Source organism: Salmo trutta, chromosome 15, assembly GCF_901001165.1.
Source record: "Salmo trutta chromosome 15, fSalTru1.1, whole genome shotgun sequence".
Lineage (NCBI taxonomy): Eukaryota > Metazoa > Chordata > Actinopteri > Salmoniformes > Salmonidae > Salmo > Salmo trutta.
The window spans coordinates 62,809,904-62,835,118 of NC_042971.1; the positions used below are offsets into that span (position 1 = coordinate 62,809,904).

Below are 25,215 nucleotides of genomic sequence, written 5' to 3' on the forward strand. Positions count from 1 at the left end.
GATTAGGGAGGTAAGGCAATAAATAGGCCATAGAGGCAAAATAATTAAAATTTAGCATTAACACTGGAGTGATAGATGTGCAGATGATGATGTGCAAGTAGAGATACTGGGGCGCAAAAGAGCAAGAGGAAAAATAACAATATGGGGATGAGGTAGTTGGGTGGGCTATTTACAGATGGGCTGTAAAGTATAGGGTTAGAAGGAGTCTACATAACCAACTCATAAAGTTACATTTTACATCCAGCTACGTAAACTTTAACATTGATTTATCCTGCAATAGATGTCGTTCAATTGGTAACATACATTTCTGTCTTCTTCTAATTCCTCTTAAAGGGAAAGTAATCCAAAAGTAACTGAATGTAATCAGATTACATTACTGAGTTTGGGGTAATCCAACAGTTACTGATGACTATTTTGGACAGGTAACTAGTAACTGTAACAGATTACATTTAGAAAGTAACCTACCCAACCCTGAGTATGGTACAATATAATATAGTACAGTATACTACAGTGTTGTCCAGCATAGTATAATCCAGGATAGTATGGTTCAGCACAGTCGGGTCTAGGTCAGCACTAACAACTGTGCTAACTACATGCCTGTGCAGTAGTATTGAACAGTAGTGTTAAGTGGTTACCTGTGCAGTAATACTGAACAGTAGTGTTAAGTGCAGTAATACTGAACAGTAGTGTTAAGTGCAGTAGTATTGAACAGTAGTGTTAAGTGCAGTAGTATTGAACAGTAGTGTTAAGTGCAGCAGTATTGAACAATAGTGTTAAGTGCAGTAGTATTGAACAGTAGTGTTAAGTGCAGTAGTATTGAACAGTAGTGTTAAGTGGTTACCTGTGCAGTAGTATTGAACAGTAGTGTTAAGTGGTTACCTGTGCAGTAGTATTGAACAGCAGTGTTAAGTGGTTACCTGCGCGCTGAGAGTCTCCAGGGGGCTCTGAATGCGGGGGAAGGTCATTAGAGGGAGACCACGGTAATCTTCAGTCTTCTGCTTGGCAGGAGGAGAGTGGGCTCCTTTAAAGTTGTTCACCACACAGATACCCTGAAACAAAAGGAGACATACCGGAGAGGGGACAAAACATTAAGAACACCTACTCTTTCCATGACATAGACTTATTGATGTCACTTGCTAAATCCACTTAGTTAAACCAGTGTAGATCAATTGGAGAACACAGGATAAAATAAGGATTTTTAAGCCTTGAGAGAATCGAGACATGAATTGTGTATGTGTGCCATTCAGAGGGTAAACAGGCAAGACAAAAGATTTAAGTGACTTTGAACGGGATGTGTTAGTAGGTCCCAGGAGCACCGGTTTGTGTGTGTCAAGAACTGCAACACTGCTGGGTTTTTCAAACTCAACAGTTTCCCGTGGGTATCAAGAATGGTCCACCACCCAAAGGACATCCAGTCAACTTGACACAACTGTGGCAAGCATTGGAGTCAACATGGGCCAGCATCTTCGTGGAACGCTTTAGATACCGTATAAAGTCCATTCCCTGACAAATTGAGGCTGTTCTGATGGTATAAGGGGGGGGGTGCAACTCAACATTAGGAAGGTGTTCCTAATGTCAGGTATACTTAGTGTATATTTGGCATTGTGTTTAAGGTTAAAGTCCTGCCGAAAGATGAATTTGTCTCCCAGTGTCTGGTAGTCCTCACCAGGAAGAGATAAAGAAACGTTAGTCCTCACCAGGAAGAGATAAAGAAACAGGAAGAGATAAAGAAATGTTAGTCCTCACCAGGAAGAGATAAAGAAACAGGAAGAGATAAAGAAATGCTAGTCCTCACCAGGAAGAGATAAAGAAACAGGAAGAGATAAAGAAACGTTAGTCCTCACCAGGAAGAGATAAAGAAACAGGAAGAGATAAAGAAATGTTAGTCCTCACCAGGAAGAGACAAAGAAACGTTAGTCCTCACCAGGAAGAGATAAAGAAATGTTAGTCCTCACCAGGAAGAGATAAAGAAACATTAGTCCTCACCAGGAAGAGATAAAGAAACATTAGTCCTCACCAGGAAGAGATAAAGAAACATTAGTCCTCACCAGGAAGAGATAAAGAAACATTAGTCCTCACCAGGAAGAGATAAAGAAACATTAGTTCTCACCAGGAAGAGATAAAAGAAATGTTAGTCTTCACCAGGAAGAGTTAAAGAAACATTAGTCCTCACCAGGAAGAGATAAAGAAACATTAGTCCTCACCAGGAAGAGATAAAGAAACATTAGTTCTCACCAGGAAGAGATAAATAAATGTTAGTCCTCACCAGGAAGAGATAAAGAAACGTTAGTCCACACCAGGAAGAGATAAAGAAACAGGAAGAGATAAAGAAACGTTAGTCCTCACCAGGAAGAGATAAAGAAACATTAGTCCACACCAGGAAGAGATAAAGAAACAGGAAGAGATAAAGAAATGTTAGTCCTCACCAGGAAGAGACAAAGAAGCGTTAGTCCTCACCAGGAAGAGATAAAGAAATGTTAGTCCTCACCAGGAAGAGATAAAGAAACATTAGTCCTCACCAGGAAGAGATAAAGAAACATTAGTCCTCACCAGGAAGAGATAAAGAAACATTAGTCCTCACCAGGAAGGGATCAAGAAACAGGAAGAGATACAGAAATGTTAGTCCTCACCAGGAAGAGATAAATAAACATTAGTTCTCACCAGGAAGAGATAAATAAATGTTAGTCCTCACCAGGAAGAGATAAAAGAAATGTTAGTCTTCACCAGGAAGAGTTAAAGAAACATTAGTCCTCACCAGGAAGAGATAAAGAAACATTAGTCCTAACCAGGAAGAGATAAAGAAACATTAGTTCTCACCAGGAAGAGATAAATAAATGGTAGTCCTCACCAGGAAGAGATAAATAAATGTTAGTCCTCACCAGGAAGAGATAAAGAAATGTTAGTCCTCACCAGGAAGAGATAAAGAAAAAGGAAGATATAAAGAAATGTTAGTCCTCACCAGGAATAGAGCGATAGAGCTGCCCAGGACGAACCCAGCGATGACATCAGAACAGTGGTTCCGGTACTCCGAGACCCGGTTAAGCCCGGTGAGGAAGGCTGTACACAGGGTACCCAGGCACAGCACCGGTTTGGCCAGGCGGCTACTCTTAGTCTTTATGGTGCTAGTGATGTACATCTGGAACAACAAGACACCAGAACATGGTGAGACAGAACCACAGAGATTAAAAAATGATGTATCCATCTAAAACAGACGGCTACTCTAGATCTGAAAAACAGAGCTCGTTCAGAGATAACACTATGACTGAATTACCAGCTTCTGTAACACAGGGGAGTAGGAATACATATCCCATTGACACAAACTGTCAGTTTGTGTTTAGTCATCACAATCATCAACATCATTCTCATCACCATCCTCATCACCCTCACCATCACCCTCTTCATAAACCCTCATCACCATCATCATCATCACCATCATCATCACGATCATCATCACCACCATCATCATTGTTCTCATCATCACCCTCATCATTGTTCTCATCATCACCATCATCATCGCCATTGTTAAAGACTTATGACTAGAGCACATTTTAGTTGCATAATGAGTTATTTTATAATTGCATAATCTGCTTATTAGTAGTAATAATCAGTTAATTAGTAGTAAAAAAAACTTGAAAAAAGATATACTATATATACTGCTAAGGAGGTGTGTAAACAAAACTCCTTACAAATTTGGCAAGATAAGAAGTTGGGGTATGGGGGAGACAAAATACTGATACCTACATATAAAAACATTTTGGTTTACCCAGTTTATATATTTACTGCCTTGTAATCATCATATCTTCTTTGTATGAATAGATCTTTTTTTTTACATATTCTTGGAGATTGAAACTAGTGTTCTCCTTGTGTATGAGAAGAGTAATTATGTAGTGGACTGCAGTAGACTGTAGGAATGTTTACTCCCTTAACTCAAGGCCTCTCCTGACTGATAGGAAGACCTGGAGGAGTATGAAGGTTCCGGACTCAAGCTGGGACACGATAACACCATCTGCCCAGTATAAGAGATGTTCATCCTAGAAAAAGAGGGGAGGGGAGGGGGGGCTTGGCAGCTGTATTGTTGTCTTGGCAACTGCAACACCTACTGTGGTGAATAAATCTAGCTTCAGTTTTTTCAGAGTCCATCTGGATTATTGTACCAGACCATAGAACCTAACAATTTGTGTTACCGGCAGGATTCACCATGATATTCAGTCAAACTGAAGAGTATGAATCAGTGGAAAAAGAAACCTGCACACGAAACGAGGTATGAAAGTTCCTACACCCGTTTCCACTCTTTCTGACATCTTGGGGGAGACGAGGGTCATAGGTTGAATATAAATTATGGGAAACAGACCTAGAAAGCCTGGATGTATTCAGTAGGCCAACTGGGTATAGACGACAGGTAGGAGACCTAGGGGTTTAGCCCCTATATTGGTTAGACTGGGCACCGCTGGGACGGCCTGGTTAAGAGGGTAAGCCCCCATATAGGTTAGACTATGCACCGCAGGGACTACGTGCCTAGGAGGGTTTAACCATTGCCTAGGACTAGGGGGTTGAAGTTCCCCTAGGAGGGTTTAACCATCCCCTAGGACTAGGGGTTGAAGTCCGTTAGGAGGGTTTAACCATCCCCTAGGACTAGGGGTTGAAGTCCCCTAGGAGGGTTTAACCATCCCCTAGGACTAGGGGGTTGAAGTCCCCTAGGAGGGTTTAACCATCCCCTAGGACTAGGGGTTGAAGTACCCTAGGAGGGTTTAACCATCCCCTAGGACTAGGGGTTTGAAGTCCCCTAGGAGGGTGTAACCATCCCCTAGGACTAGGGGTTGAAGTCCACCTAGGAGGGTTTAACCATCCCCTAGGACTAGGGGATGAAGTCCCCTAGGAGGGTTTAACCATCCCCTAGGACTAGGGGATGAAGTCCCCTAGGAGGGTTTAACCATCCCCTAGGACTAGAAGTCCCCTAGGAGGGTTTAACCATCCCCTAGGACTAGAAGTCCCCTAGGAGGGTTTAACCATCCCCTAGGACTAGGGGTTGAAGTCCCCTAGGAGGGTTTAACCATCCCCTAGGACTAGGGGTTGAAGTCCCCTAGGAGGGTTTAACCATCCCCTAGGACTAGGGGTTGAAGTCCCCTAGGAGGGTTTAACCATCCCCTAGGACTAGGGGGTTGAAATCCCCTAGGAGGGTTTAACCATCCCCTAGGACTAGGGGTTGAAGTCCCTTAGGAGGGTTTAACCATCCCCTAGGACTAGGGGTTGAAGTCCCCTAGGAGGGTTTAACCATCCCCTACGACTAGGGGTTGAAGTCCCCTAGGAGAGTTTAACCATCCCCTAGGACTAGGGGTTGAAGTCCCCTAGGAGGGTGTAACCATCCCCTAGGACTAGGGGTTGAAGTCCCCTAGGAGGGTTTAACCATCCCCTAGGACTAGGGGTTGAAGTCCCCTAGGAGGGTTTAACCATCCCCTAGGACTAGGGGTTGAAGTCCCCTAGGAGGGTTTAACCATCCCCTAGGACTAGGGGTTGAAGTCCCCTAGGAGGGTCGAGGGGATTGGCCGACCCTACGACATGTCTGTTTATTGTGTGGTTGCCACATTTGTATACTAGTACGTTCGGTGGTGGAGAAGCAAGTCCATATTGAAAGTCTACGTTATTCAATGAGTCCCATTGAAGTCACACCAGGAGCAAGACGTTTTCAATTAATAACGAACCCGTGAAGGATGAGACATTGTCGGTAGACGAAAATGACAGTTTCCTGTAAATTATGAAGGTGGTTGGAGAACAATAGTAGTATTAATAAGTTATTTGAGAACAATTGATGTGTATTGACCGTCCAAAACTTAGTAAGGAGGTTGGTTTTAGTCCTAAGAAAGGCGCATAACTAAGATCGATTAGGTGGAAATAGGAAAACAACTGTGGGTGACCTGGGAACAGTGCTATTGGAGATGGGAGGGTGGAATCGTTCACCTTCCTGTGATCCACATCATCCTTCCACAGAGTCTCCATTGCTAAATTAGTGTCGTCATTCACCGAAATCATTAGGTAGCTTGACAAATTTATTAAGCACCTACAGTACCTTGGAAAAAAAAGTTAATAAGCAAGTATTACAGCCGTGGGTGAGGAAACACCCTAGACACTGCCAGGTGAGGGGCAGAAATAACTATTGAAGACCCCCAGAATGCCAGACCCCCAGACTGCCAGACCCCCAGACTGCCAGACCGCCAGACTGCCAGACTGCCAGACCCCCAGACTGCCAGACCCCCAGACTGCCAGACGGTAGTACAGCTCCAAAATCAACACCAACAGTTAAATATTGGTGAAATGCGTAGCATAATGAAAGAAGAGCCTGACACAGTTAAAGAGGGTCAGGAATTTATCCGTTTCCTGAGAAAACAGGGCCGGATCTTTGCATTATACACGGGCGATAATGATCACGTAGTCCGCGCTCTCCTACCTAGAGCAATCTTGGTGCAACCTCTACGGGATTGGTGTCCCTATATCGGGATGATTGACCTAACGTGCGCTAATGTGACTAGAATGACGTTGTAAATAACAGCAAACTTTCCAGGACATAGACATGTCTTATGAAGGCAGAAAGCTTAAATACTTGTTAATCTAACTGCACTGTCCAATTTACAGTAGCTATTACAGTGAAGGAATAACATGCTATTGTTTGAAGTACTGTGCAATATAGCAATGCTTTACTGGATCAATCTGTACACACACTGCTGCCATCTAGTGGCCAGAATCTAAATTGTGCCTAAACTGCAATATTATATTATGTCCTTTCTCTTGCATTTCAAAGATGATTGAACAAAAAAAAAATATATATATATTTTTGGGGAATTGTCTAATGTGTTATATTCTCCTACATTAATTTCACATTTCCACAAACTTCAAAGTGTTTCCTTTCAAATGGTATCAAGAATATGCATATCCTTGCTTCAGGTCCTGAGTTACAGGCAGTTAGATTTGGGTATGTGATTTTAGGCGAAAATTTAAAAAAAAGGGTCCGATCCTTAAGAGGCTAGAGCAATGTTGACGCAACTCCTGGCACTTCACCAAAATCCCTCTTGGTCCTCCAGCCATAAGGCATGTGATCCAGCAACCTCATATGTGTCGTTGGAAGGATCCTTAAATGCTGTTGGGAACTTCTGTTTAGATCAGATGTGAACAAAATCATGACATTTATTTAGGGTCCTAAAGAGGGAGTCAGTGACTACAGCAATATGATGGAAGAAACATTGCGTACTCATTTGTACCTCCACCTTGAACCCAGTATAAAGGCTGCTATTGCCGGCGTGATGAATAAACACTCCACCAAGGAAAAGATAGTACAAGCTGCATTGCTAGCGGAATTCATTCCACCAACTTTGCAGCAGAACGAGTTGTCACTGCTGCCCCGATCACCTCCAAAAATAGTAGTGGTTTCAAGAATAAGGAAAATAAAAAGCAAGACAAGAGTTAAATCTGAGTTACACAGCCTACCAGTAGTATTGATATCTATGAGGCCGTCAACGAATGCAACCACTGGACTCACACCACACAAAGTGGTTACCGGGAGAACGATGAGAGTCCAAGGCAACATTATTTATATGTCACAAATTAATGATTTGGCAGTTTTGAGTGAATCTATGTTGTATTACTGTGAGAAAATAACCCATGCATTGCAGTGTGTGTATTCACAGGTAAAGTGTGAGAAAAAAATCTGGTGTTGGGACAATGCTGGTCTGGGTCCCACACAGTGCTCTGTACCTACACTGGTTCTGGGAGATAACACAGCCATACTTTGAGGGTGGGTTGTGTCTGGGACAGAGTAATTGTTTTTTTGCAGGAAGGAATATGGAGCGAGCAGAATGGGGACTTCCAACATTTAAGGTCCAGACGAAATGGTCTCTCCTGCCTGCATTCAAACCAACCCTGTTTGGTGTCTCTGATGAAATCAAACCAACCCTGTGTGGTGTCTCTGATGAAATCAAACCAACCCTGTGTGGTGTCTCTGATGAAATCAAACCAACCCGAGTGTGTGTGTGAGAGTGAGAGAGAGAGACACAGCTGCATGTGAGCTCTCACATTTTTCAACATGTTTTTTACAAAAGGATAGATTTGGAGTTTGATAAACTTAGATTTTTTTCGTCAGGGACATATGCAGGATGCTACCCTCCACAGTATGACCTTCGCTCCAGATCAAAACTTCAAACCTACAACCTCATTTTGACCAAAATTAACTGGAGACATTACTGCTTCCAAAGTTGTATTTTTCCAAGCTATACAAAGTGTGCTCTAGCAAACAAACAGCAGAGACCTGAGGACACCATCCAACCTGGAACTGAGTGAGTAGTGTTTGGTCTGATGCTATTTTGAAAGCCAAGAAGAAAACTAAAAGGAAAAAGAAAGTACATTACAATGATATATTTTACTTTATAGAGACTGAATGCTGAGTTAAGACTGACAGGCTTGCTAGGACAGTCCAGATACAACAACAATTAGATGTGTGAAGTGAAATGTGTCAAGGCCTTTGGGCCCAACAAGCGGCATGAGTCTTTGAAGCCCCCTTTGACGTCCCCTCCTGCTGTTCAGAGACCATCCACTGGCATTTTCTACAAGAAATCTGCCTCCAGAAATAAAAGCTTCTCCCAAGTGGGTGTGACACCTACTCCTGTTGCCTGCTGCACTGCTGCTTGGATTCCAGCTGGCGATCTGAGAGCATTCACTCTCCTCTACCACACTCCCCCTCTCTCCTGAGCATTCACTCTCCTCTACCACACTCCCCCCTCTCTCCTGGTCATTCGCTCTCCTCTACCCCACTCCCCCCTCTCTCCTGGTCATTCACTCTCCTCTACCCCACTCCCCCCTCTCTCCTGGTCATTCACTCTCCTCTACCCCACTCCCCCTCTCTCCTGAGCATTCGCTCTCCTCTGCCACACTCCCCCTCTCTCCTGAGCATTCGCTCTCCTCTACCCCACTCCCCCCTCTCTCCTGAGCATTCGCTCGCCTCCAGCATTCACACACTGTTGGGGCGAGTGACTCTGAACTTACAATGGCTAGCCCCAAGTCGTTATATATTACATATTTTTTCTTGTGTATTTTGCTATTTGCCTCATGACTCCTGCATGCTTTGTTGACTACGAAATGTCTTTCCCCAACCGTGGGACTGAATGTTTGTTCCCACACTCGGGACTCTGACTCTCTATTAGTTACACAGACTTTTGGCCTCCCATCCTATTCTAACCACCTCTCTCCAGCTTTGTATTCATGTTACCTGATGAAATTGCTGTACAATATGATCTTGTTGCCATCTGATGTACAGGCAAATGAGAAATAAATGCACTCAGGCTACCTGGAAGGCCAAAGTTAGTTACTTTAAGGAGCAGTTATCTCTCTGTGGGTCTAATCCCAAGAAGTTCTGGAAAACGGTTAAAGACCTGGAGAATAAACCCTCCTCCTCACAGCTGTCCATGTCCCTTAATGTTGATGATGTGGTTGTTACGGACAAGAAGCACATGGCCGAGCTCTTTAATCACCACTTCATTAAGTCAGGATTCCTATTTGACTCAGCCATGCCTCCTTGCCCATCCAACATTTCCTCATCTCCCACCCCTCTAATGCGACTATCCCTGATGCTTCTCCCTCTTTTTCCCCTGCCCCGCTACAAAGTTTCTCCCTACAGGCAGTCACTGAGTCCGAGGTGCTAAAGGAGATCCTTAAACTTGACCCCAAAAAAAACATCTGGGTCAGATGGTTTAGACCCTTTCTTCTTTAAGGTTGCTGCCCCTATCATCGCCAAGCCTATCTCTGACCTTTATAACCTGTATCTCCTTTCTGGAGAGGTTCCCATTGCTTGGAAGGCAGCCACGGTTCGTCCTTTATTTAAAAGGGGAGATCAAGCTGATCCTAACTGTTATAGGCCTATTTCTATTTTGCCCTGTTTATCAAAAGTGTTGGAAATACTTGTCAATAATCAACTGACTGGCTTTCTTGATGTCTATAGAATTCTCTCTGGTATGCAATCTGGTTTCCGCTCAGGTTACGGATGTGTCACTGCAACCTTAAAGGTCCTCAACGATGTCACCATTGCCCTTGATTCTAAGCAATATTGTGCTGCTATTTTTATTGACTTGGCCAAAGATTATGATACGGTAGACCATTCCGTTCTTGTGGGCCGGCTAAGGAGTATTGGTGTCTCTGAGGGTTCTGGCCTGGTTTGCCAACTACCTCTCTCAAAGAGTGCAGTGTATAAAGTCCGAAAACCTGTTATTTCTGCCACTACCTGTCACCAAGGGAGTACCCCGAGGTTTGATCCTAGACCCCACGCTGTACTCAATTTACATCAACAACAGAGCTCAGGCAGTAGGAAGCTCTCTCATCCATTTATATGCAGATGATACAATCTTATACTCAGCTGGCCCCTCCCCGGATTTTGTGTTAAACGCTCTACAACAAAGCTTTCTTAGTGTCCAACAAGCTTTCTCTGGCCTTAACCTTGTTCTGAACACCTCCAAAACAAAGGTCATGTGGTTTGGTAAGAAGAATGCCCCTCTCATGTGTGATTACTACCTCTGAGGCTTTAGAGCTTGAGGTAGTCACCTCATACAAGTACTTGGGAGTATGGCTAGATGGTATACTGTCCTTCTCTCAGCACATATCAAAGCTGCAGGCTAAAGTTAAATCTAGACTTGGTTTCCTGTATCGTAATCGCTCCTCTTTCACCCCAGCTGACCAACTAACCCTGATTCAGATGACAATCCTGCCCGTGCTAGATTATGGAGACGTAATTTATAGATCAGCAGGTAAGGGTGCTCTCGAGCAGCTAGATGTTCTTTACCATTCAGCCATAAGATTTGCCACCAATGCTCCTTATAGGACACATCACTGCAATCTACACTCCTCCGTAAACTGGTCATCTCTGTATACCCATCGCAAGACCCACTGGTTGATGCTTATTTATAAAACCCTCTTAGGCCTTACTCCCCCCTATCTCCCCAAAGCACACACATCCCTGGGTCGCTCGTCTTTTCAGTTCGCTGCAGCTAGCGACTGGAACGAACAGCAACAAACACTCAAACTGGACAGTTTTAACTCCATCTCTTCATTCAAAGACTCAATCATGGACATTCTTACTGACAGTTGCGTGATGTATTGTTGTCTCTACCTTCTTGCCCGTTGTGCTGTTGTCTGTGCCCAATAATGTTTGTACCATGTTTTGTGCTGCTACCATTTCGTGTTGCTACCATGATGTTGTCATGTTGTTTTGCTACCACGCTGTGTTGTCATGTTGTTTTGCTACCACGCTGTGTTGTCATGTGTTTCTACCACGCTGTGTTGTTATGTTGTTTTGCTACCACGCTCTGTTGTCATGTGTTTCTACCACGCTGTGTTGTTATGTTGTTTTGCTACCACGCTGTGTTATGTTGTGTTGCTACCACGCTGTGTTGTCATGTTGTGTTGCTACCACGCTGTGTTGTGTTGTTTTTCTACCACACTGTGTTGTCATGTTGTTTTGCTACCACACTGTGTTGTCATGTTATTTTGCTACCACGCTATGTTGTCATGTTGTATTGCTACCACGCTATGTTGTCATGTTGTGTTTCTACCACGCTGTGTTGTGTTGTTTTTCTACCGCGCTGTGTTGTCATGTTGTTTTTCTACCGCGCTGTGTTGTCATGTTGTGTTGCTACCACGCTGTGTTGTCATGTTGTGTTGCTACCACGCTGTGTTGTCATGTTGTGTTGCTACCACGCTGTGTTGTCATGTTGTGTTGCTACCACGCTGTGTTGTCATGTTGTTTCTCTACCATGCTGTGTTGTGTTGTTTTGCTACCACGCTGTGTTGTGTTGTTTTTTTACCACGCTGTGTTGTCATGTGTTGCTGCCTTGCTATGTTGTTGTCTTCCAGTGCTTCCTCCTTTATAAGTTGTGTCATAATGCAGCTCACCTTGCGTGCTGCTGCAGCATTCTGTGGAACACTATTTAATTGTCAGCCATTTTTTCTGTTAATGCGAGTTAGTGCTAGTTTGACCACCAGAGGGCATATTTGAGAAGCATTTGATAGTCTTCCATATTGGCATCACCAGGGAATGTAAAACCTTTTTTGTAATAACATAGTATATGGGATTGATTTTAAGAAATTTGGCTTAATTCATTTGATTAATATTATGGTGTTTCTATTGTGAGAAAATGAAACCCTCAGGGTTTCCGTTAGGATGGAATGGAAAAGATGGCGCTGTACAACGTGACGGTCTGATGGTTTGCCTTCATTAGACAACCAATATTTCTGTAAATCAGTGATATATCTGCATTTTTAAAGAGTATTTTTATCATTATTTTATTAACGAAAGCATAAAGATGCTGATGAAGAAATAGAGTACCGTACAGTATATGCTTTCACTTTCGATAATAAATCATTTTGAAGATATAAGCCACCTCGTCCCCACAGGAGGCCTTTTCCCTTTTGGTAGGCCGTCATTGTAAATAAGAATTTGTTCTTAACTGACTTGCCTAGTTAAATAAAAGTAAAATAAAATGTAAATAAATGCATTAAAATGTCGCTGATGAAATCAAACCAACCCTGTGTGGTGTCTCTGATGAAATTAAACCAACCCTGTGTGGTGTCTCTGATGAAATCAAACCAACCCTGTGTGGTGTCTCTGATGAAATCAAACCAACCCTGTGTGGTGTCGCTGATGAAATCAAACCAACCCTGTGTGGTGTCTCTGATGAAATCAAACCAACCCTGTGTGGTGTCTCTGATGAAATCAAACCAACCCTGTGTGGTGTCTCTGATGAAATCAAACCAACCCTGTGTGGTGTCTCTGATGAAATCAAACCAACCCTGTGTGGTGTCTCTGATGACATCAACGTCGCCGAAACCATATCCTTTCACAAACTCCCAAAGAAAAGCCACTCCAGATCTGTCACAGATGTTCAGCCTTGTGAGTATAGCTCAGGGTTGCGTAGATTAAAAATATTGTTTGTACACCAAATGGCGATAGTGTACCCGTTTAAAGATAAAAACAGACTATTTTGGCTCGGCTAATTCTGTGCTGGGCTAATGAGACCAAGGGTGTAATGTTGAATGACCAATACGCAAATCAAACTATAATTGTCTTGAAACATATTGATCAGTCTGACAAATATGAACGGGCAAAACAGTATCTAGGAGGAGGTGCAATGGAATAGCTTAGAACAGACCGTTAGCCAGTGTAAATGGAATAGCCTAGAACAGACCGTTAGCCAGTGTAAATGGAATAGCTTAGAACAGACCGTTAGCCAGTGTAAATGGAATAGCCTAGAACACACCGTTAGCCAGTGTAAATGGAATAGCCTAGAACAGACCGTTAGCCAGTATAAATGGAATAGCCTAGAACACACCGTTAGCCAGTGTAAATGGAATAGCCTAGAACACACCGTTAGCCAGTGTAAATGGAATAGCTTAGAACACACCGTTAGCCAGTGTAAATGGAATAGCCTAGAACACACCGTTAGCCAGTGTAAATGGAATAGCCTAGAACACACCGTTAGCCAGTGTAAATGGAATAGCTTAGAACACACCGTTAGCCAGTGTAAATGGAATAGCCTAGAACACACCGTTAGCCAGTGTAAATGGAATAGCCTAGAACAGACCGTTAGCCAGTGTAAATGGAATAGCCTAGAACAGACCGTTAGCCAGTGTAAATGGAATAGCCTAGAACACACCATTAGCCAGTGTAAATGGAATAGCATAGAACACACCGTTAGCCAGTGTAAATGGAATAGCCTAGAACAGACCGTTAGCCAGTGTAAATGGAATAGCCTAGAACAGACCGTTAGCCAGTGTAAATGGAATAGCCTAGAACACACCATTAGCCAGTGTAAATGGAATAGCCTAGAAGCAAACTCACTGTCTTATGGGGTGTTAGAGTAAGACATGGGGATAAAAGCACTGTCCAACCGTGATGGCGTGTTCACCAAAGCATTAGTGCTGAATAATACATTGACCGAGGTAAATGTCATTCAAATCGAGATGGTGTTTTGTGGAGCAACTCCTAACATGAGTGGAAACCTCAATGCAAAATGAATCTAGTCAGTTGTGTAGGATCTTATTGGTGATTAGATCTAAACAATGAGGGGCTCTGGAGGACACCTGCTTATCCTTACTAGAAGGACACCTGCTTCTCCTTACTAGAAATACAGCTGCTTCTCCTTACTAGAAGGACACCTGCTCCCCTTACTAGAAGGACACCTGCTTCCCCTTACTAGAAGGACACCTGCTTCTCCTTACTAGAAGGACACCTGCATCTCCTTACTAGAAGGACACCTGCATCTCCTTACTAGAAGGACACCTGCATGTCCTTACTAGAAGGACACCTGCTTCCCCTTACTAGAAGGACACCTGCATCTCCTTACTAGAAGGACACCTGCTTCTCCTTACTAGAAGGACACCTGCTTCTCCTTACTAGAAGGACACATGCTTCCCCTTACTAGAAGGACACCTGCTTCTCCTTACTAGAAGGACACCTGCTTCCCCTTACTAGAAGGAATGTCAATAAGGGCTATGATCAACAATACTCCTAAACACATTGTTAGCCATCCTGGATGTAGTGTCCTCTCTTAGTAAATCTGACAAAAACATATGGGGGGCTGAACTGGTAGGGCAATGACACCTCACTCAATGATCTGTTGGTCTCACCATGTGTTGCTGACGCGACCTCAGACATGAAGAACTAGTTGTGATTACTTTTGCATTTGTTGAAAATCACTGTCAGGAACCACGCTGTGCACACCGCTGTCACCACCGCTGTCACCGCCCAGCAGGTATCCAGGCAGGGGCATTAAAGTATCTGCCAGAATGGAAATAAATAACTAAACTCAACGGGTGCAACCCAATGAGGAAGTTATATTCCCATGGGCCAAAGTAACATGTAATGCATGGTATCTATTGTCGTGTTAGCAGTACCGGGTGGGCTAATGAATGAGAGAACGACCGTCGGCCGAACATTACTGATGCTTATTATCCTGAGATTACATCATTACGAGATCACGATGCCGTGGTGATGAAATTTGGAGGTCAAAAGACACAAGCTATTGTGGTGGCGGAGTACAGAAATCTGAAATGTACGATGATTGACACTCCCTGAAGAGTTTCGACAAGCAGAGTGAGTAGATTCACCATGTCAATGACAGTGACTAAAGTCGTGGTGGAAGTGTAAAAGGGGTAAACAAATATGTTTGAGATGCAGTAGCAACAGTGGGGTCATGGACTAAGGGACAGTAGCAACAGTGGGGTCATGGACTAAGGGACAGTAGTAACAGTGGGGTCATGGACTAAGGGACAGTAGTAACAGTGGGGTCATGGACTAAGGGACAGTAGTAACAGTGGGGTCATGGACTAAGGGACAGTAGTAACAGTGGGGTCATGGACTAAGGGACAGTAGTAACAGTGGGGTCATGGACTAAGGGACAGTAGTAACAGTGGGGTCATGGACTAAGGGACAGTAGTAACAGTGGGGTCATGGACTAAGGGACAGTAGTAACAGTGGGGTCATGGACTAAGGGACAGTAGTAACAGTGGGGTCATGGACTAAGCGACAGTAGTAACAGTGGGGTCATGGACTAAGGGACAGTAGTAACAGTGGGGTCATGGACTAAGGGACAGTAGTAACAGTGGGGTCATGGACTAAGGGACAGTAGTAACAGTGGGGTCATGGACTAAGGGACAGTAGTAACAGTGGGGTCATGGACTAAGGGACAGTAGTAACCGTGGGGTCATGGACTAAGGGACAGTAGTAACAGTGGGGTCATGGACTAAGGGACAGTAGTAACAGTGGGGTCATGGACTAAGGGACAGTAGTAACAGTGGGGTCATGGACTAAGGGACAGTAGTAACAGTGGGGTCATGGACTAAGGGACAGTAGTAACCATGGGGGTCATGGACTAAGGGACAGTAGTAACAGTGGGGTCATGGACTAAGGGACAGTAGTAACAGTGGGGTCATGGACTAAGGGACAGTAGTAACCATGGGGTCATGGACTAAGGGACAGTAGTAACCATGGGGTCATGGACTAAGGGACAGTAGCAACAGTGGGGTCATGGACTAAGGGACAGTAGTAACAGTGGGGTCATGGACTAAGGGACAGTAGTAACCATGGGGTCATGGACTAAGGGACAGTAGTAACCATGGGGTCATGGACTAAGGGACAGTAGTAACCATGGGGTCATGGACTAAGGGACAGTAGTAACCATGGGGTCATGGACTAAGGGACAGTAGTAACAGTGGGGTCATGGACTAAGGGACAGTAGTAACAGTGGGGTCATGGACTAAGGGACAGTAGTAACAGTGGGGTCATGGACTAAGGGACAGTAGTAACAGTGGGGTCATGGACTAAGGGACAGTAGTAACAGTGGGGTCATGGACTAAGGGACAGTAGTAACAGTGGGGTCATGGACTAAGGGACAGTAGTAACAGTGGGGTCATGGACTAAGGGACAGTAGTAACAGTGGGGTCATGGACAAAGGGACAGTAGTAACAGTGGGGTCATGGACTAAGGGACAGTAGTAACAGTGGGGTCATGGACTAAGGGACAGTAGTAACAGTGGGGTCATGGACTAAGGGACAGTAGTAACAGTGGGGTCATGGACTAAGGGACAGTAGTAACCATGGGGTCATGGACTAAGGGACAGTAGTAACAGTGGGGTCATGGACTAAGGGACAGTAGTAACAGTGGGGTCATGGACTAAGGGACAGTCGTAACCATGGGGTCATGGACTAAGGGACAGTAGTAACAGTGGGGTCATGGACTAAGGGACAGTAGTAACAGTGGGGTCATGGACTAAGGGACAGTAGTAACAGTGGGGTCATGGACTAAGGGACAGTAGTAACAGTGGGGTCATGGACTAAGGGACAGTAGTAACAGTGGGGTCATGGACTAAGGGACAGTAGTAACAGTGGGGTCATGGACTAAGGGACAGTAGTAACCATGGGGTCATGGACTAAGGGACAGTACTAACAGTGGGGTCATGGACTAAGGGACAGTAGTAACAGTGGGGTCATGGACTAAGAGACAGTAGCAACAGTGGGGTCATGGACTAAGGGACAGTAGTAACCATGGGGTCATGGACTAAGGGACAGTAGTAACAGTGGGGTCATGGACTAAGGGACAGTAGTAACAGTGGGGTCATGGACTAAGGGACAGTAGCAACAGTGGGGTCATGGACTAAGGGACAGTAGTAACAGTGGGGTCATGGACTAAGGGACAGTAGTAACAGTGGGGTCATGGACTAAGGGACAGTAGTAACAGTGGGGTCATGGACTAAGGGACAGTAGTAACAGTGGGGTCATGGACTAAGGGACAGTAGTAACCATGGGGTCATGGACTAAGGGACAGTAGTAACAGTGGGGTCATGGACTAAGGGACAGTAGTAACCATGGGGTCATGGACTAAGGGACAGTAGTAACAGTGGGGTCATGGACTAAGGGACAGTAGTAACAGTGGGGTCATGGACTAAGGGACAGTAGTAACAGTGGGGTCATGGACTAAGGGACAGTAGTAACAGTGGGGTCATGGACTAAGGGACAGTAGTAACAGTGGGGTCATGGACTAAGGGACAGTAGTAACAGTGGGGTCATGGACTAAGGGACAGTAGTAACAGTGGGGTCATGGACTAAGGGACAGTAGTAACCATGGGGTCATGGACTAAGGGACAGTAGCAACCATGGGGTCATGGACTAAGGGACAGTAGTAACAATGGGGTCATGGACTAAGGGACAGTAGCAACCATGGGGTCATGGACTAAGGGACAGTAGTAACAGTGGGGTCATGGACTAAGGGACAGTAGTAACCATGGGGTCATGGACTAAGGGACAGTAGTAACAGTGGGGTCATGGACTAAGGGACAGTAGTAACAGTGGGGTCATGGACTAAGGGACAGTAGTAACAGTGGGGTCATGGACTAAGGGACAGTAGTAACAGTGGGGTCATGGACTAAGGGACAGTAGTAACAGTGGGGTCATGGACTAAGGGACAGTAGTAACCATGGGGTCATGGACTAAGGGACAGTAGTAACAGTGGGGTCATGGACTAAGGGACAGTAGTAACAGTGGGGTCATGGACTAAGGGACAGTAGTAACCATGGGGTCATGGACTAAGGGACAGTAGTAACAGTGGGGTCATGGACTAAGGGACAGTAGTAACAGTGGGGTCATGGACTAAGGGACAGTAGCAACCATGGGGTCATGGACTAAGGGACAGTAGTAACAGTGGGGTCATGGACTAAGGGACAGTAGTAACAGTGGGGTCATGGACTAAGGGACAGTAGCAACCATGGGGTCATGGACTAAGAGACAGTAGTAACAGTGGGGTCATGGACTAAGGGACAGTAGCAACCATGGGGTCATGGACTAAGGGACAGTAGTAACAGTGGGGTCATGGACTAAGGGACAGTAGTAACAGTGGGGTCATGGACTAAGGGACAGTAGTAACAGTGGGGTCATGGACTAAGGGACAGTAGTAACAGTGGGGTCATGGACTAAGGGACAGTAGTAACAGTGGGGTCATGGACTAAGGGACAGTAGTAACAGTGGGGTCATGGACTAAGGGACAGTAGTAACAGTGGGGTCATGGACTAAGGGACAGTAGTAACCGTGGGGTCATGGACTAAGGGACAGTAGTAACAGTGGGGTCATGGACTAAGGGACAGTAGTAACCATGGGGTCATGGACTAAGGGACAGTAGTAACAGTGGGGTCATGGACTAAGGGACAGTAGTAACCAGTAGGACGTGGGGTCATGGACTAAGGGACAGTAGTAACAGTGGGGTCATGGACTAAGGGACAGTAGTAACAGTGGGGTCATGGACTAAGGGACAGTAGTAACAGTGGGGTCATGGACTAAGGGACAGTAGTAACAGTGGGGTCATGGACTAAGGGACAGTAGTAACAGTGGGGTCATGGACTAAGGGACAGTAGTAACAGTGGGGTCATGGACTAAGAGACAGTAGTAACCATGGGGTCATGGACTAAGGGACAGTAGTAACAGTGGGGTCATGGACTAAGGGACAGTAGCAACCATGGGGTCATGGACTAAGGGACAGTAGCAACCATGGGGTCATGGACTAAGGGACAGTAGTAACAGTGGGGTCATGGACTAAGGGACAGTAGCAACCATGGGGTCATGGACTAAGGGACAGTAGTAACAGTGGGGTCATGGACTAAGGGACAGTAGTAACAGTGGGGTCATGGACTAAGGGACAGTAGTAACCATGGGGTCATGGACTAAGGGACAGTAGTAACCATGGGGTCATGGACTAAGGGACAGTAGTAACCATGGGGTCATGGACTAAGGGACAGTAGTAACCATGGGGTCATGGACTAAGGGACAGTAGTAACCATGGGGTCATGGACTAAGGGACAGTAGTAACAGTGGGGTCATGGACTAAGGGACAGTAGTAACCGTGGGGTCATGGACTAAGGGACAGTAGTAACAGTGGGGTCATGGACTAAGGGACAGTAGTAACAGTGGGGTCATGGACTAAGGGACAGTAGTAACAGTGGGGTCATGGACTAAGGGACAGTAGTAACAGTGGGGTCATGGACTAAGGGACAGTAGTAACAGTGGGGTCATGGACTAAGGGACAGTAGTAACAGTGGGGTCATGGACTAAGGGACAGTAGTAACAGTGGGGTCATGGACTAAGGGACAGTAGTAACAGTGGGGTCATGGACTAAGGGACAGTAGTAACAGTGGGGTCATGGACTAAGGGACAGTAGTAACAGTGGGGTCATGGACTAAGGGACAGTAGTAACAGTGGGGTCATGGACTAAGGGACAGTAGTAACAGTGGGGTCATGGACTAAGGGACAGTAGTAACAGTGGGGTCATGGACTAAGGGACAGTAGTAACAGTGGGGTCATGGACTAAGGGACAGTAGCAACAGTGGGGGTCATGGACTAAGGGACAGTAGTAACCATGGGGGTCATGGACTAAGGGACAGTAGTAACAGTGGGGTCATGGACTAAGGGACAGTAGTAACAGTGGGGTCATGGACTAAGGGGACAGTAGTAACCATGGGGTCATGGACTAAGGGACAGTAGTAACAGTGGGGTCATGGACTAAGGGACAGTAGTAACAGTGGGGGTCATGGACTAAGGGACAGTAGCAACAGTGGGGTCATGGACTAAGGGACAGTAGTAACCATGGGGTCATGGACTAAGGGACAGTAGTAACAGTGGGGTCATGGACTAAGGGACAGTAAGTAACAGTGGGGTCATGGACTAAGGGACAGTAGCAACAGTGGGGTCATGGACTAAGGGACAGTAGTAACAGTGGGGGTCATGGACTAAGGGACAGTAGTAACATGGGGTCATGGACTAAGGGACAGTAGTCACAGTGGGTCATGGACTAAGGGACAGTAGCAACAGTGGGGTCATGGACTAAGGGACAGTAGTAACAGTGGGGTCATGGACTAAGGGACAGTAGTAACAGTGGGGTCATGGACTAAGGGACAGTAGTAACCATGGGGTCATGGACTAAGGGACAGTAGTAACCATGGGGTCATGGACTAAGGGACAGTAGTAACCATGGGGTCATGGACTAAGGGACAGTAGTAACCATGGGGTCATGGACTAAGGGACAATAGTAACAGTGGGGTCATGGACTAAGGGACAGTAGTAACCATGGGGTCATGGACTAAGGGACAGTAGTAACAGTGGGGTCATGGACTAAGGGACAGTAGTAACAGTGGGGTCATGGACTAAGGGACAGTAGTAACAGTGGGGTCATGGACTAAGGGACAGTAGTAACAGTGGGGTCATGGACTAAGGGACAGTAGTAACAGTGGGGTCATGGACTAAGGGACAGTAGTAACAGTGGGGTCATGGACTAAGGGACAGTAGTAACAGTGGGGTCATGGACTAAGGGACAGTAGTAACAGTGGGGTCATGGACTAAGGGACAGTAGTAACAGTGGGGTCATGGACTAAGGGACAGTAGTAACAGTGGGGTCATGGACTAAGGGACAGTAGTAACAGTGGGGTCATGGACTAAGGGACAGTAGTAACAGTGGGGTCATGGACTAAGGGACAGTAGTAACCAGTGGGGTCATGGACTAAGGGACAGTAGTAACAGTGGGGTCATGGACTAAGGGACAGTAGTAACAGTGGGGTCATGGACTAAGGGACAGTAGTAACAGTGGGTCATGGACTAAGGGACAGTAGTAACCATGGGGTCATGGACTAAGGGACAGTAGTAACCAGTGGGGTCATGGACTAAGGGACAGTAGTAACATGGGGTCATGGACTAAGGGACAGTAGTAACAGTGGGGTCATGGACTAAGGGACAGTAGTAACAGTGGGGTCATGGACTAAGGGACAGTAGTAACAGTGGGGTCATGGACTAAGGGACAGTAGTAACCAGTGGGGTCATGGACTAAGGGACAGTAGTAACATTGGGTCATGGACTAAGGGACAGTAGTAACAGTGGGGTCATGGACTAAGGGACAGTAGTAACCATGTGGGTCATGGACTAAGGGACAGTAGTAACAGTGGGGTCATGGACTAAGGGACAGTAGTAACAGTGGGGTCATGGACTAAGGGACAGTAGTAACAGTGGGGTCATGGACTAAGGGACAGTAGTAACCAGTGGGGTCATGGACTAAGGGACAGGTAGTAACAGTGGGGGTCATGGACTAAGGGACAGTAGTAACAGTGGGGTCATGGACTAAGGGACAGTAGTAACAGTGGGGTCATGGACTAAGGGACAGTAGTAACAGTGGGGTCATGGACTAAGGGACAGTAGTAACCATGGGGTCATGGACTAAGGGACAGTAGTAGCGTGGGGTCATGGACTAAGGGACAGTAGTAACAGTGGGGTCATGGACTAAGGGACAGTAGTAACAAGTGGGGTCATGGACTAAGGGACAGTATAACTAGGGACAGTAGTACAGTGGGGTCATGGACTAAGGGACAGTAGTAACAGTGGGTCATGGACTAAGGGACAGTAGTAACAGTGGGGTCATGGACTAAGGGACAGTAGTAACCATGGGGGTCATGGACTAAGGGACAGTAGTAACAGTGGGGTCATGGACTAAGGGACAGTAGTAACAGTGGGGTCATGGACTAAGGGACAGTAGTAACAGTGGGGTCATGGACTAAGGGACAGTAGTAACAGTGGGGTCATGGACTAAGGGACAGTAGTAACAGTGGGGTCATGGACTAAGGGACAGTAGTAACCATGGGGTCATGGACTAAGGGACAGTAGTAACAGTGGGGTCATGGACTAAGGGACAGTAGTAACAGTGGGGTCATGGACTAAGGGACAGTAGCAACCAGTGGGTCATGGACTAAGGGACAGTAGTAACAGTGGGGTCATGGACTAAGGGACAGTAGTAACAGTGGGGTCATGGACTAAGGGACAGTAGTAACAGTGGGGTCATGGACTAAGGGACAGTAGTAACAGTGGGGTCATGGACTAAGGGAGACAGTAGTAGTAACAGTGGGGTCATGGACTCAGGGACAGTAGTAACAGTGGGGTCATGGACTAAGGGACAGTAGTAACAGTGGGGTCATGGACTAAGGGACAGTAGTAACAGTGGGGTCATGGACTAAGGGACAGTATTAACAGTGGGGTCATGGACTAAGGGACAGTAGTAACAGTGGGGTCATGGACCTAAGGGACAGTAGTAACAGTGGGGTCATGGACTAAGGGACAGTATGTAACAGTGGGGTCATGGACTAAGGGACAGTAGTAACAGTGGGGTCATGGACTAAGGGACAGTAGTAACAGTGGGGTCATGGACTAGGGACAGTAGTGGACTAAGGGACAGTAGTAACCATGGGGTCATGGACTAAGGGACAGTAGTAACAGTGGGGTCATGGACTAAGGGACAGTAGTAACAGTGGGTCATGGACTAAGGGACAGTAGTAACATGGGGTCATGGACCTAAGGGACAGTAGTAACAGTGGGGTCATGGACTAAGGGACAGTAGTAACAGTGGGGTCATGGACTATAGGGACAGTAGTAACCATGTGGTCATGGTACTAAGGGACAGTAGTAACAGTGGGGTCATGGACTAGGGACAGTAGTAACCGGGGGGTATGGACTAAGGGACAGTAGTAACCGGGGGTCATGGACTAAGGGACAGTAGTAACAGTGGGGTCATGGACTAAGGGGACAGTAGTAACAGTGGGGTCATGGACTAAGGGACAGTAGTAACCAGTGGGGTCATGGGACTAAGGGACAGGTAGTAACAGTGGGGTCATGGACTAAGGGACAGTAGTAACAGTGGGGTCATGGACTAAGGACAGTAGGCAACATGGGGTCATGGACTAAGGGACAGTATGTAGGGACTAGTAACAGTGGGGTCATGGACTAAGGGGACAGTAGTAACAGTGGGGTCATGGACTAAGGGACAGTAGTAACAGTGGGGTCATGGGACTAAGGGACAGTAGTAACAGTGGGGTCATGGACTAAGGGACAGTAGTAACAGTGGGGTCATGGACTAAGGGACAGTAGTAACAGTGGGGTCATGGACTAAGGGACAGTAGTAACAGTGGGGTCATGGACTAAGGGACAGTAGTAACAGTGGGGTCATGGACTAAGGGACAGTAGTAACAGTGGGGTCATGGACTAAGGGACAGTAGTAACAGTGGGGTCATGGACTAAGGGACAGTAGTAACAGTGGGGTCATGGACTAAGGGACAGTAGTAACAGTGGGGTCATGGACTAAGGGACAGTAGTAACAGTGGGGTCATGGACTAAGGGACAGTAGTAACAGTGGGGGTCATGGACTAAGGGACAGTAGTAACCATGGGGTCATGGACTAAGGGACAGTAGTAACAGTGGGGTCATGGACTAAGGGACAGTAGTAACAGTGGGGTCATGGACTAAGGGACAGTAGTAACAGTGGGGTCATGGACTAAGGGACAGTAGTAACAGTGGGGTCATGGACTAAGGGACAGTAGTAACAGTGGGGTCATGGACTAAGGGACAGTAGTAACCATGGGGTCATGGACTAAGGGACAGTAGTAACCATGGGGTCATGGACTAAGGGACAGTAGTAACAGTGGGGTCATGGACTAAGGGACAGTAGTAACAGTGGGGTCATGGACTAAGGGACAGTAGCAACAGTGGGGTCATGGACTAAGGGACAGTAGTAACCATGGGGTCATGGACTAAGGGACAGTAGTAACCATGGGGTCATGGACTAAGGGACAGTAGTAACAGTGGGGTCATGGACTAAGGGACAGTAGTAACAGTGGGGTCATGGACTAAGGGACAGTAGTAACAGTGGGGTCATGGACTAAGGGACAGTAGTAACCATGGGGTCATGGACTAAGGGACAGTAGCAACAGTGGGGTCATGGACTAAGGGACAGTAGTAACAGTGGGGTCATGGACTAAGGGACAGTAGTAACCATGGGGTCATGGACTAAGGGACAGTAGCAACAGTGGGGTCATGGACTAAGGGACAGTAGTAACAGTGGGGTCATGGACTAAGGGACAGTAGCAACAGTGGGGTCATGGACTAAGGGACAGTAGTAACCATGGGGTCATGGACTAAGGGACAGTAGCAACCATGGGGTCATGGACTAAGGGACAGTAGTAACAGTGGGGTCATGGACTAAGGGACAGTAGCAACCGTGGGGTCATGGACTAAGGGACAGTAGTAACAGTGGGGTCATGGACTAAGGGACAGTAGTAACAGTGGGGTCATGGACTAAGGGACAGTAGTAACAGTGGGGTCATGGACTAAGGGACAGTAGTAACAGTGGGGTCATGGACTAAGGGACAGTAGTAACAGTGGGGTCATGGACTAAGGGACAGTAGTAACAGTGGGGTCATGGACTAAGGGACAGTAGTAACAGTGGGGTCATGGACTAAGGGACAGTAGTAACAGTGGGGTCATGGACTAAGGGACAGTAGTAACAGTGGGGTCATGGACTAAGGGACAGTAGTAACAGTGGGGTCATGGACTAAGGGACAGGCTCGTAATATGCGGCTTGTTACCTGAGCATGAGGATGAAGGAGAGGGAGGGAGGGAGCTTCTCTCTGATGATCTGAATTCTGGGGGAACGTGTGAGGGAAAACAACAGAGACCTATTTTCACAGAGCTCAGCAGAAGATCTAGCAACCCATTGGCATAGGACAAATCAGTTGGATGATCTCCTTCTCATCAAGGCTGAAAATCAGCCACGTTCTATAGGAGGTGTAGGACATGTGATCACTGATCACTGTTACCGACACTGATGATTACAACACG

General features: G+C 46.1%; 1 protein-coding gene across 1 annotated transcript in view; it reads right to left on the bottom strand.

Moving 5' to 3' along the window:
* Positions 1-25,215, bottom strand: part of LOC115149517 (phospholipid phosphatase-related protein type 1) — a 128,808-nt gene that overhangs the window by 20,519 nt on the left and 83,074 nt on the right. Inside the window, exons 6-7 of the mRNA XM_029692450.1 lie at positions 2,960-3,136; positions 918-1,049 (exon numbers count right to left, since the gene is read on the bottom strand). Coding sequence (XP_029548310.1) covers positions 918-1,049; positions 2,960-3,136 — 309 coding nt within the window. The remainder of the gene's footprint in view (positions 1-917; positions 1,050-2,959; positions 3,137-25,215) is intronic.